The following is a 13,102-nucleotide window of genomic DNA, read 5'->3' as shown; positions in this document are numbered from 1 at the left end:
CTGGGTGCCTCCCAGTGAACCCCGGCCAGCCCCGGGTCGGCAAACAGCGGGGGGGCAGCCCCGAAGTGACCGACAGCAGGGGGACACTCTCTGGTGCCCCGAGGGTACTGAGGGCAGCTGGGCTAGTCGCCTTTGCAGCAGAAGAGACGCTGGAGACATCGGTGGAGGGTAAAAGGCCAACTCTCAAGCAGGGGCCAGTCCAAGGTTTATTCGGAGCTCCCCAGAGAGCCCCACTCCTCAGGGGTGCCCCGTGCTCAGAGTGAGACAAAGGAGTCTCGAGGTTACATTTAAAGGGGGGGAGGAAACCGAGGGTAGATACATTTGCTGACCAATAAAGACCCTCCAGGGATGCAGCCTTAGGGGATGGACATTTGGGATAGCGTATAACATCATCCTTGGGGGGCTGACCCCTGGCTTCGGGCTAATCACTCGATGGCTTTGACCGAAAGATCTAGATAGAAGGGATGGGATGCTGAGTGACTGACACAGAGCCAGGGCGGGGATTTGGGGGATGATCTCAACACAGGAGAATGGTTACACAGGTAGAGGAAGGGGGTACAAAAAGGGGTACATCATCTGGGGAGAATAAGGGGATACAAAATCAAAACTATTACAAAGTATTACAAAGTATAAAAGCACACTGCAACAGGTCTGACTCCACCAAATCAATCTATCTGCTGACCCTCCCTTTCTCCTCAACTTCTTTTTGCCATTACCCAGTACATTGAACACTCTACATGCTGTTTCATTTTTTAATATTTACAGTCCATAAAGCCAGATCCCTACAGTGCCAGTAGCAGGTGTCAGCAGGGTGTTGGCAGAAACACAAGGATGTTCTCCAGTCATGCTTGATGTATATTCTTCCCTGTTTGCCATGCCCAGTCACAGCTTTCAGCTATTATCAGAATTCAAGTGGCCTGGTTTCCAGAGGTGCTGAAACAGTAGCTTCCATTAACATCTGAAGAGCCTGAAATATAATTTTATCCCTATCTGCCATGTCCTTTATGCAACCCATGGCTTCTTAGCATTTGTGAAACATGTGTCTTCTATTTAAATGCCAAAGCATTACCTTTAGAAATGAATATATTGCTGACTAAGGAGGCAGCATGACAGAACATTTAAAAAATGGGTACAGTAACAATCCAAAGAGTATTGTATACTTTTTAAGGAAGTCTCCTAACAAATGTTACTGTGAATATCAGGCAGATTCCAAATCAACTAAAATCAACAGAAAAATCATGAAGACCACTGCTATAAATACTGGCACACCCCAAGTTATGCCACCTCTGCAGAGTACACAGAGTTCCTTTTGCTTACAATTGGATACCTTGCAGCCGATAACAGATGGGAGATTAATTTCTCTCCAGATTTGCTAATCTCCTTAACTGAATTCTCTGACAAAAGCATTTATGGATCTACTGCGAGACTGCTGATGTAATTCCATGTATGAATTCAGCCGTTAATTTCTATGTCCAGCCACTTCAGGAAAATACCCTTAAAAGGCACATATATGTATGCAGGTGCACATCACAAAGGACAAAAAGGAAACAATTTCTCTGTGTCTACCACACAAAAACATATGTGAGACACCTTCATCACTGAACTAACAGATCCTTGAAATATTTACTCTGCCAAATAAAAGCAAAGATGTAAGAAATCTAATCAATCCATAAAAAAGAGTATGACATTTACGTACTTTAGTTTAGATAGAAAAACTCTTTCAATAAATTCATTTGTGACTTAGCCCTCACATGAAGGCATGAAGGACAGGGCAGCAGAGGAGCACAGCATGTGAGTACCATTCTTATTTTTTATAAACTAGTATAATGCATCATAGGAAACCATAGGAGTTTATATTTCAGGTATTATTAAAAAGCAGAAAAAAAATGAACCCACAGGCCCCTTGTCCAAAGTCATACATGGACCAGTTATGGAGAGGACTTACTCACCCCTCACAAGTTCCTATGGGAGCAATGCCAATTTGTTCCCTTTAAGCAGGAGCTCGGTCCTGTACAAGCAGTTTACTCAGCAAGCTCAGAGGACACAAGATACTTGTTCTCTTTAGCAAAAACTTGTACCCATTTGCTGGTCACACAAAGCCTGATTGTACATGAGCTCCATTTGTACAGTGGCTGGTCACCTGCAGCTGAGATCCCACCTGCATAGGGCCCAGCTGGACTGAAGATACCTTAGGGGTTCATATGCCCCAAGCTGAAAAACTACTTCAGAGAGAATTATTCACAAGGAAAAATTCTGAAGTTAAGGCAGATTCAACTGTATCACTAATTCTGTCCTAGTCTTACTGCTTTGACTCTGTACCAGCTATTAAAAAGTCAATAGCAATCAACAGTCACGGCCACATAGTAATACACACACTTGGGTTTTCCTTCTAGGAATCAGCACTGGCATTTTAGTGTGAGACAGCTTTAAAAATGCTGACTTTTAAGTAGTATTCATTAGTGACAGCTCTGATGCTTTAATTGCTGACAGGGCAGCTGTAGAGAGAACATCCCAATTAGTTCTTCAAAATACATGAAGTAAAATCACTCAAAATACTATTTTTGCCATTTCTAGAAAAGACTTGCTCTCCCCCTTTTTTCACATGCATGAGCACAAATTGTTCTCTTCCACCTTTTTTAACATTGTTTCTCTTCACCACAATAAATCACATGCTGTAGGAGCTGTTATTACTCCCTGGGGACCAGATTTTTGTGCGGTTACACCAACTAGTGCTTTCCTATGCAAATAGTCCCACTGGGACCCAGCCAAACCTGCAGTAACATGCAGCTCAGGGGCTCTAACACAGCTTGTGCTCAGCAGGCTGACCAGGGAGGGGGGCTTTATCCCTCCTGACTGTACTCTTCTACAATTAAGGAGATAAGCTAGTGGACCATGCCCACTGAAAAGCCAGCGGACAGAGAGAGACACCCAAGAGCACGACTCCCCTCACCCACCACCAATGCTCTTTCAGCACAGGTGAGTTTGCCACAGTAAGGAGCTGGTTTTGCCTCAGTGACTGTAAGAAGAACCCAGAAACGTATGTAAATTGCAAGTATTTCACTTTACAGCTGAAATTAGGTGAGGTGAACCCCACTCTAAACCAGCAACAAACAAAAATCAATACAGTAACAATGCTCTTACTGCTAGTGCTGGTAGAACACCAAGATTTCCCCTAGACATCCTTATGCTCTCCACCCACCCATAGTGGAACACGTTTTGTGTAAAATATCCTCTGTGTTGTCACACCACATCAAGTGAGGGAGTTCAGCTGGGGGGCTTATGTTTACTATGTCTGATTCAAACAGACACAGCTCGGATTTCTACAGACAACACAGATTTCTTTTGGCTTTTCCCAGAAGCCCCTGAAACAATTGCTTAAGCAAAACGACACATTGCAAAAGCCCAGGATTCACATTGAGACTGCCCACCCTGTGAAACCACAACACAGTGCCTAACAGAGAGTGAAGCTACATCAGGATTTTTTATTATTAATTCTCCATAACCCATAACAACAACTGAAAGCACCCTCTAAAACTGCCTTAAACCACAAATGCCGCATGAAGCTGGCATGCTCGACACAGCTTGTAAATGTGATTTAATTGTGAATGGTAGAGTGACTAATCAGAGCTCAACAGCAAGCCTGATTACACATGAACACTACCCAGACTGCTCAGCATGGCTCCCCTTCCCCATGCTCCTTCTGGCACAGGACAACCTACAGAGACAGACACTGCAGTGCTGTAATCTCTATTTTTATACAGCTGCTCATCCCTGGTGTGTATCAAAGCAGCTTCCAGGTAAAGGTTAAAACCTCTAATCCCTCTGCAACACAACCACTGATGTTATCCAAACCCCACAGGACTAAAGATGACCTGTCTAAAACAAGAAGTTGAAGGTAGCACATTGGACAGAGCTGAGTGCCAATGAGTCTTTTGTGACACTGCACTCCCAAAGTAGAGAAGATGACAGAAAAGAAGAAATATATCAAAGAATATCTGATACTTCCATAAAATGTTGCATCCTGAAATTCCTCTATGGCTATGAGGCTTTCAAAGGTCCCTGAAGAGGTAAAAATAAAATGTTTCCTTATGATTTAGGGAAGATTTGCTACTATAAAAGCATTCTGGAAATCCATGCTATGTTCCACTGAAGAAAAGGTCTGCTCTGCAGGATCAGTGCCTGAGGGGTCTTACTCACTTGGACTTGGCAACAACCAGAAGGTCTGTAAAGAGGAAAAGGTGTCGCTCCTGGGTCTGCAGACTCGTCTTCAGCTGCACGTGGCCATCCAGGATGAGCATGCGGTTGTGGCATATGAAAGACTGCACGAGGGGCCATGACTCTGGGCTGATGGGGGACAAGCAGCCTTCCCTGCAAAAGGACATAAAATAAACAGAATAAAGGAAAGCAAATCAGCTGCTTGCCTGAGAGTGAAAACCAGTAACTTCCCATACCTGCTGCCAAAAAGTAATTTATTTGACCACATTTCAGTGAAAGGTGAGAGGAATTTACAGGATAATTCAGCAGTCAGATTCTGACACAAAATCTATTAGGGACTGTCCTCACTGAAGCTTTACAGCCCAGGCTGTAAAAGCTGTAGCATTTAGCATGAGTAGCATTTAGCAAAGGACAATAATATAGACACAGCCTTCCCCATTTTTGCTATTTGCATTTGTTTCCCTTTGTATTGAAGTCTTAGAGAAAATATTTCTTCTCCTGTAGTCTCTCCAAACTGAATAAGGGCACATAATGCACGAAGAACAGAGAACTGCACACCCACCTTGATCAGAATAGGACTCGAACTCAGGGTTAACAGCCATTTATAGAAATTATTGAGAAACAATGACAAATATAAGGTGTTACTGAAACTTGCTAGAGACACACCACATACTAGATGCAACATGAGAAGGCTGCTCAGCCTTTTTCTCTCCCAGCACACAACCCACAAGCACTGAAGAAAGCTCCTGCTGCAGGGTTTGGTTGTGTGGCTGGAGCACAGCTATGCTCATCTGAAGCTGCTGGGTAATCCAAACCCCAGCTTGTGGGGGAAATACCAGGCTCTCTCCTAGAAGACAGTATTGCCTTCTAAGGCAGTATTGAATAAGTTGCAGCACAGGGTGGATAAATGATTCTCTCAAACTGTCCTGATCTAACTGTTCTACATAAAGCAGCTGAATAGTTATTGAAGCAGAAATAGATTTTCTCTAGCATGATGGTCAGCCTACTCACCCAGAGAGGATATCCCTATTTTCTGAGCTTGCTGTAACAAATGACCATTTATATGGAGCCAAACAAAATGAATGTGAGGGTCTGAGAGGAGGGCACTCCTTCTCTAGGGCTCCCTAGAAGCTCCCTTGGAAAGCCAGAGGCACGGCCTCAAGTTCTCACACTAAGGTACACTGGTGTACCTTAAATAATGAATTTCTGGATTAAATCCAGGAACCATCAGTATCTTTACCCATGATTTTAAAATCCAACTTTTCAATTATTTGCCTTCCCAAGAGATGCCTCCAAATGAACCATTTCCCTCTGGCTAAACAAATCAGTTTAGTTTTTATTCAAATATATTTACTTATGTTTTTCTTGTTAAAAAATTAAGCTAACACTTGGCAGGATCAGCTTGGCAAGGGCAGGTTGAAGTGAACAACTTTGCAATTCCAGTTTATTCCTGGTCTGACTGGAATAGATGATAAACACCTAATGAGTTTTCTGGGAGAAGAAATGGAGCTTATGTGGGGAAAGTCACAAAACAAATGGGGAGAGAAATGAAAGAAAACAAGAGCAAGCACAGGAAACCTTCAAAGAAGGTCATAAACCTCGTACCTCTCTTATAGCCTGGATGACTCATGACCCTCCTCTCCTTGATACTTGTGGCTGGATTATGCAGGAAGTTATTTAGGAAATCCTGACAGCTGGGAGAGAAAGGATAAGCTCTAAGATTGGCCTACATTAGCAGGACACACTTTCACTGATGTATAAGGAGCTGGCAAGGATCCCTACCTGCTGGGAAGAGCCTTGGATTCCCCTTTATGGCTGGGAGTCTTCAGTTTTTAAAAGAATTCCTCAACTTATTTTGTCTTAAACTGTCTTTAAGACAAAATCTTGTCTTAATCTTGTGTTTCATTACCTATCCCGTCAGGTAAGAGCGAAAGAAGAGGAATGACTTGCAGAATGCAGAATACAAACCTAAGTTATTTGGTCATTCCTATGCAGAAGGGGTGTCCAGGAGTGTGGGGGTTAAAGCAGAGGGAGGAATTTTGGTCCAGTATAACAGGGATACACACTGTGTGGCCAGCAACAGGAGCCAGGGGAACAACAAGCACCTCTCCTACCCTGCCACCCCATGGGACTAGAAATTGCCACCTCACCAGTTCATCAGTGAGTGTTAGGTAACTGGGACTCCATCCATTAACTCCCTAGCAGCATTTGGCATGGAAACTCAAGCAGAATTCAGGAATGCTGATGAGTCCACCTGCTTGAAAGCCATGCATGGCCTTTACCTCAAATATTAAATGAGGAATACACTCACCTGTACTTGAACCCAGTAACAACAAACGTGAGGAAAAGCCTTTTCATGTTACATTGCAGTAAGCATTCTTACAATCCTAAGGTCTGGCTTTTATGTCTCCATACAGGCAATTCTGTTTGATTATTCCTATTTGTACGTTTTCTACATCATGATCCATAAGCCCAGGAGTCTCTCAAATTAAACTAAGCAAAACTGTCTACCATGTTCGTACACAAATGAAGGTGTAGTAGGTTTAGTAATGCCAGAAGGGTCAAGCAAATTGAACTGTCTTTTGAGCCAGTGCCTTTCAAGCACACCTGTCAGCTGAACTCTAATAAGCAGTCTTACATACACTAATATTAGACCTTACCTGATAAGCCTTATTAAAAAAAAAAAAAAAAAAAAGTGCAAATATTTTCTTCAAAGTGGAAAAAAAAAAAATCAAAGCCATTAATTTAGCCAGAATATTCTAACGCCCCAGGAACAAGGAACATGGAGAAAATTCATGTCAGCAGTGACAAAAATGTCTTTTGGAAAGCAGGCTTTTGATCCTCTCAATTAATGTTCCTTTGTTACAAGACATGAATGAAACCCAAGTGTTGTTACATTGAAAATGCAGATCAGCAATATCCTCAGGCATAGGGATTTATATGAGAGAGGTATTTTTGCAGTTCGGTTTTTAATGGCTCAATGATTTTTCTGGACATTAAATGAGTCTAATTCTGAAAAAGTGCTAAGTACGTAAATACTGATTCTTTGAAAATTCCTTTCAATAAAATTAGACAAAACTCAAGTCAACATAATTTCTGATATAAATAAAAAATGCAAGTCAGTGATGTAGGGCTCTCTCTGCCTTTCCTATGTTTCCCTAAAAATCACTTTATGATTAGCACATGCAAAAACCCACACAGTAACATCTTTCTATTTTGGAAGAAAAAAAAAGCTGTCATCCAGGTTTGTTAAGAAGGAACTGTGAACTGATTCCTGAAAGATGGGGTTAGATGGGGACCCTGTAGAGCCAGCAATCAGTCATGTTCCATTTTGTGAGGAAGCAAGGCTTACACTGATGTTTTGATGGCATTGCCATTATAAAACTCTAGTCTTAAGTGGACATTTTTTTCTAAAAGTACTGTTTTGGGGGGTCAGAAATTTCCATGTGGGATTTTAATTAAGGAGAAAATTTTGTAATTGGAGGATATCTACAGAGATATTCTTGAGCTCTTCAGGAAAAGACTAAAATCACTGTGCTGGATGAAATTAGTAGAAAGATAATTGACGATTTCTCACTGGATGTTTCCGGAACATAAATTTTTATACCTCTTATTTTCAAATTAATCAAAATAGCAATTTTTTGTCTATTCAAAAGACACTATGATTTAAAAGACCACTTCAATTTTGTAGGTGAAACATATGAGGATGAAATCTACAGTAGTCAGCCAAATACTGAAAAACACATCCTGGCTGCATTAGGTGTGAAAGCAAACATCAGAGCTCACTTCATTGATCCTGTATTTACCAGAAACCACAGAAGCACAAAAAACTACTTCCCCCTGAAAAGCTTCCTTGGGGTTTCCAATAAAGCTGAATGGCATTAACCACAAAATGTTTATTCTTGGTGTTAATGGAGATGTCAGCTTTATTCTCTTTATAGCGAAAACAATGAAAGAAATTATACTTTTTGAAGGAGAGCTGAACAGTCCATGCTAAGCGGTCACTAAATCCATGACCCAAATGTGATGTATTCCAATAGGAAGCTTTCCCCTGACTTGAGCCTATCATTGGTTTAGATTAAGCTCTAAGATGCCTCAGGGGAACAACCTGTTCCAAGGTAGGTAAGCTGGAGTGAGCTGCTGCAGGTATCTCAGCTATATGACATCCTTCTCATGCTCCATCCTAAACCTCACTCCATTGTTTTGATTATTGTTGTCTGCCAGAACTTTCGTGCACTGATGATCTCTCTGCAGCCACAGAAGTCGATTTGCTCTTAGGATGCAGCACCAGTGCTCTCTGCATGACTGATACCTATTGAAATAAAATGCCATTTCTCTTTCAAACCTCTGAAGTCCTTCTCAAGATGTAGGTGAGAAATTCACCTTTTCATCAGCAGACCAGTCAAATGATAGCTGTTCAAAAGGCTGAAACATGAACCAGCCCAGCCATGTGTGAGGCTGCACTTGGTCTGTCTAACACATACGTAATACCTTTCCAAATTCCTCTTATAGTGAACAACTTGGCCTACACTCATTTCACAAATATGTTCTGTACGTATAAATCCTGCATGCCTCCACTGGTGCTGAAGCTCAAGTAAGGACCAGAGGCTCTTTTCAGTTTTCATACCATCACTCACAGAAACATAGAATATCCTGAGGTGGAAGGGAGCCACAAGAATCATTCAATCACAGAGTCACAGAATAGTCTAGGTTGGAAGAGACATTTAAAGGTCTTCAAGTCCAACACCCCTGCAAACAGCAGGGACAGCTTCCTCCACATCAGAGGCCTGACCAACTCAGGTTGAATCTTTCCAGGCATGGGGTATCTCAACACACCTCAAAGAAAACCTATCTTACAGGCCACCTTTAGGTACTGGAAAGCTGCTCTAAGGTCTCCACAGAGCTCTTCTCCAGGCTGAACAGTTCCAATTCTGTCAGCCTTTCCTCTTAGGAGAGGTGTTCCATCCTTCTAGTAATCTTCATGGCTTTTCTCTCCTGACTCCAATAGGTTCATGTTCTTTCTGTGCTGAGGACCCCAGAACTGGACACAGAACTCCAAGCAGGATCTCACCAGAGTGGAGGAGAGGAGGACAATCCCCTCCCTTGGCCTGATGCCCATGCTGCTTTTGTTGCACCCCAGGACACGCTTGGCCCTCCTGGCTGCCAGGGCACTGCTGACTCATATTCAACTTGTCATTGACCAGGACTCCCAGGCCCCTTTCTCCTGGGCTGCTTTCCAGTGTCTCACTTCCCAGTCATCCCTACATCCACCTGCATCCTAGGTGCAGAATCCAGTGCTTGTCCACATTAAACTTCATACAGTAGGTGATTGCCCATGTCTCTAATTTGCCTACATCTCCCTGCAGGGCCTCTCTGCCTTCCAGGGAGGCAACAGTTCCTCCCAGTTTGGTATCATCAGCAAACTGATCTAAGTGGACCTTCAAGTCCAAGTCATTTATGAAAAGAGTGAAGAGGGTCTGCCTACAGGTGTAGAGCTGGCAGCTTGCAGCATAAATCTAACCTTGCTTTAGCTACAGGCTAGAGAAGCCACCAAGCAGAGCACTGGCTAACATTCCTCACAGTGTTCAGAGACATCAGACTTACTTCGTGTATCTCAAAGGCCAGTTTTGCATGGCTCTAAAGAATAAGCAATTTATCCTTTAGGAATAATAAAGCAAATGAACTTTCAACTTCAGTGTCTCTCAGCAAAGCACTTACTTTACCATTGCTGAACCACAGCTTTGGGCTAGAGAAGCCCACTGAGAGAATCAGGAGCTACCCACATCCCTTCAAGGCTAGTGAAAACAGCAGCTATCTGCACCCTCAGAAATGCCTACAGTTCAGGCCACATTATGTATTTTCGCCAAAATGGATTATCAGTCAGGGAAAACATGTCATTTGTGACCAGCAGAGATACCCCCAAGAGCAAGCAAGATCTAGAAGGTAAGTTCCTCCACATTATTAATAGAGCTTATATTGGAAATGAGGTAACAGTACTTGCACTTTTTTCTGTGCCTCCTACTCCAACCCTTAAGCTCCTAAACAGTCCTGTGAGAATTAACTTCAATAGGAGATAATAGATGGTTTCCTTGTTTTTTTGCTAATGAGGCAGGACCTGGTAACTGGAGCTTGGAAGCCAAGATGGTTTAATGCTGGAAATCAGTTAACACTCAGACATGTCACCCATCCTGTGGCTAGAGGGTGTTTTGCATTCAAGATAATTAATTTACTAAGGTAGTGAGAATAATTCTTTAAGTAACCAAAAGCAAATAGTTCCAATCTGGTGTGCAAGAGCTCACCAAATAAGGTGAGATAAGGTGGAACAAAAAACTCAACCAAATCTGTAACTCAGCAGTGGGTACTGACTCACCTTTCAGTACTCCTTACAGTTCACCAATGGGCAATGTTAAGGCTTCAGAACTTCAGCACACATTGAATTTCATCATAAATGGCAATCTGGATGTGACTTGAACTGTATTATAGTCAACTTGAGAAAATCATCCCAGACTTTGCCAAAATAATCACACAAAACACATCATTGTGTGTTCCATATGCTAAAGGAGAAGAGTGAAAAACTAAATGAAACAAGAGCTTTTCTTGTACATTGAAAACAACTGCCTATGCTCAGGCCTGAACACTGGGCAGTGGAGATAGTCCTGTTCGTGCTCCTGATTAATTTAATTTCTATCATGCTGGCAGCTTATTAAAGCATATGGCTTGAAGAATCACTCCTCAGGCTAGAACGGCCATGAAGAGAAAGGAGGCTACAACTGCACTACACCCATTCACAGACCTACCTCCAAAATCTGTCAGCAAAGGGCTTTGTCTTTGAAAAGTTGAGGAACAAGCAAAGCCCTGTGAAAGTTCTTGATCATTCCCTCAAATGTTCTTGAACATTGAGCTGTAGATGGAAAGTTCTTGATCTTTCTCAGCTGTAGATGGAAGAGGGAAAAAATAGGGACATACAACACGGTACTCCTCAATAATGCTATCTATCTGGAGATGTCCTTTGGACAGACGTGGCTTGGCTGGCTGGCTTGGTGATTGCCATGTCTCTAATATGCCTACATCTCCCTGCAGGGCCTCTCTCCCTTCCAGGGAGCAACCAGCTCCTATCTATCTATCAAACTATCTATAGATGGAGAAAGGAGCTGAAAACAGAGATGCCAACAGCCATACCCATTTCCCATGACTTGCTCAGTCCAGCCTGCTCCATCTCCACTGCCTGTTTAGCACGACCATGCAAAGCCCTGCTGGTCTCAGGGACGAGCACTCAGAGCTCCCATTGCCATGAACGAGGTAGCACAGACAAGGCTCACCCACACAGAGAAATCTGCAGCTCAGAGCCCTACTTAGGCAGATATATATAGCTATAGATATATATAGAGATAGAGATATAAAATCCTCTGCATTTTTAAAGGTGCTAACTGCTCCTTTCTGTCACTGCCTCCAAACCACAACCAGTGCCCTCGGTGAGTCACCCACGTGCTCAGGATCTGCCCACTTCAAATCTTCGTGACCCTGAATATGCACTTCATCTACATTTGTACAGCACTTTATTGTAATAAATAATAATTAGACTTGGAGGGTGAGAGAAAGCACAAAAAATATGAGCTTGGAGAGTAGGAGTGTTTTCCAGGAAGGTGGTAGGTAAGATGTGGGCCGGCACAAAGCTAGTATGCAGTTGTAAACTTACACGGACTATTTATAGAAGGGACTTTAATAAACAAGCATGAAACTCTCTTAATCACATGGGCTGCCAATCCATTTCTGAAAACCTGCTGTCAATTGATCCCTGCTATGCCAAGGGAGCTTCGTTCTGAGGATGCTGGGCATGTTTGCATGCTGCTATCTTTGGTAAATTTTATGCAGTTGAAGCAGAACTTTGTGAAAACAGTGCAGCATTCCAGAAATAGCGAGTCTATTTTCTGCAGCACTCCTTTAAAGTCCCCTAGGCCATCACCGTTGTGGGTACAGTAGCTTTTGTACCATGAAACAAGTGAGATCTGCTTGGTTTTTCAAACAGCATTAGTTGCTAAGTTTTACAATGCCTAATTCTACTTTACAAGTGTTCTTTACTGGTTGCAACTTCTTTTTTACAAGTAATGTGTTTGAACAAATACGGGGCAGTCACCCCTCACCCCTGCATTTTCCCTTATGGACTGTGCCTCTGGATCTCACCGGGACTCCTCTGACCTGGAGCAAGTATCAGCCTCAGTTCACAGCCTCCAGCACAGGGCTGTCCTCATTCTACGCAGGCAAGCAGCTGGACCTCAGAAAATTATACCCAAGATCAAGCAGTGGGTCCCAGCAGGGTCACAAAGACTTCCCACCAAAGTGTGCTGCAACCCACTCTCCAGCACTGGCAGGGCAAGCACAAGCTTGGGCAGTGGCAGGAAGATATATGTTAATTGAGACTGGGAGCAAGTTTTACTCAGATGAATAGACTAATTTACATTTTAGGGCAGAAATCAAGGTTAAAACTGATATTTATGAAACTGGATATCACTCCTCTGCTTCCAAAACTCAGTGTGCACATTTTAATGCAACATATATTGAGAAAAATATTCCAATTTAAATTATAATAGGATTCTAAAAATTGTCTTGTATCATCTCTGCATGATGTCAAAACCTTATGAAACATAAAAATTATTATAGAGAATAAGGTGCTTTGCACTAAATGTTTCAGGTGCTGAGGCACATAACAGACTACTTCTCTGTAGTCTGGCAGTAAAATATCACATAGCTGTAAGGTAAAATGCATCATTAAAACAAAATCCTCACACTTTTCAGGATGGAAGTTTGGCAGCTTAACTGTAAACAAAGCTGCACTTAAGTAATTTTTACATAGCCAAAAGGACACAATTCTCTGCAGAGCAAACATGCA

General features: G+C 42.5%; 1 protein-coding gene across 1 annotated transcript in view; it reads right to left on the bottom strand.

Moving 5' to 3' along the window:
* The window catches only part of ARHGAP20 (Rho GTPase activating protein 20), a 57,057-nt gene that overhangs the window by 25,231 nt on the left and 18,724 nt on the right, over positions 1-13,102 (bottom strand). The window contains exon 3 of the mRNA XM_041414505.1: positions 4,198-4,368. Coding sequence (XP_041270439.1) covers positions 4,198-4,368 — 171 coding nt within the window. The remainder of the gene's footprint in view (positions 1-4,197; positions 4,369-13,102) is intronic.

This window comes from Onychostruthus taczanowskii, unplaced genomic scaffold, assembly GCF_017590055.1.
Source record: "Onychostruthus taczanowskii isolate IOZ18803 unplaced genomic scaffold, ASM1759005v1 scaffold105, whole genome shotgun sequence".
Lineage (NCBI taxonomy): Eukaryota > Metazoa > Chordata > Aves > Passeriformes > Passeridae > Onychostruthus > Onychostruthus taczanowskii.
The sequence above is the reverse complement of the archived record's forward strand: the minus strand, read 5'-3'. Positions and strand labels throughout refer to the sequence as shown.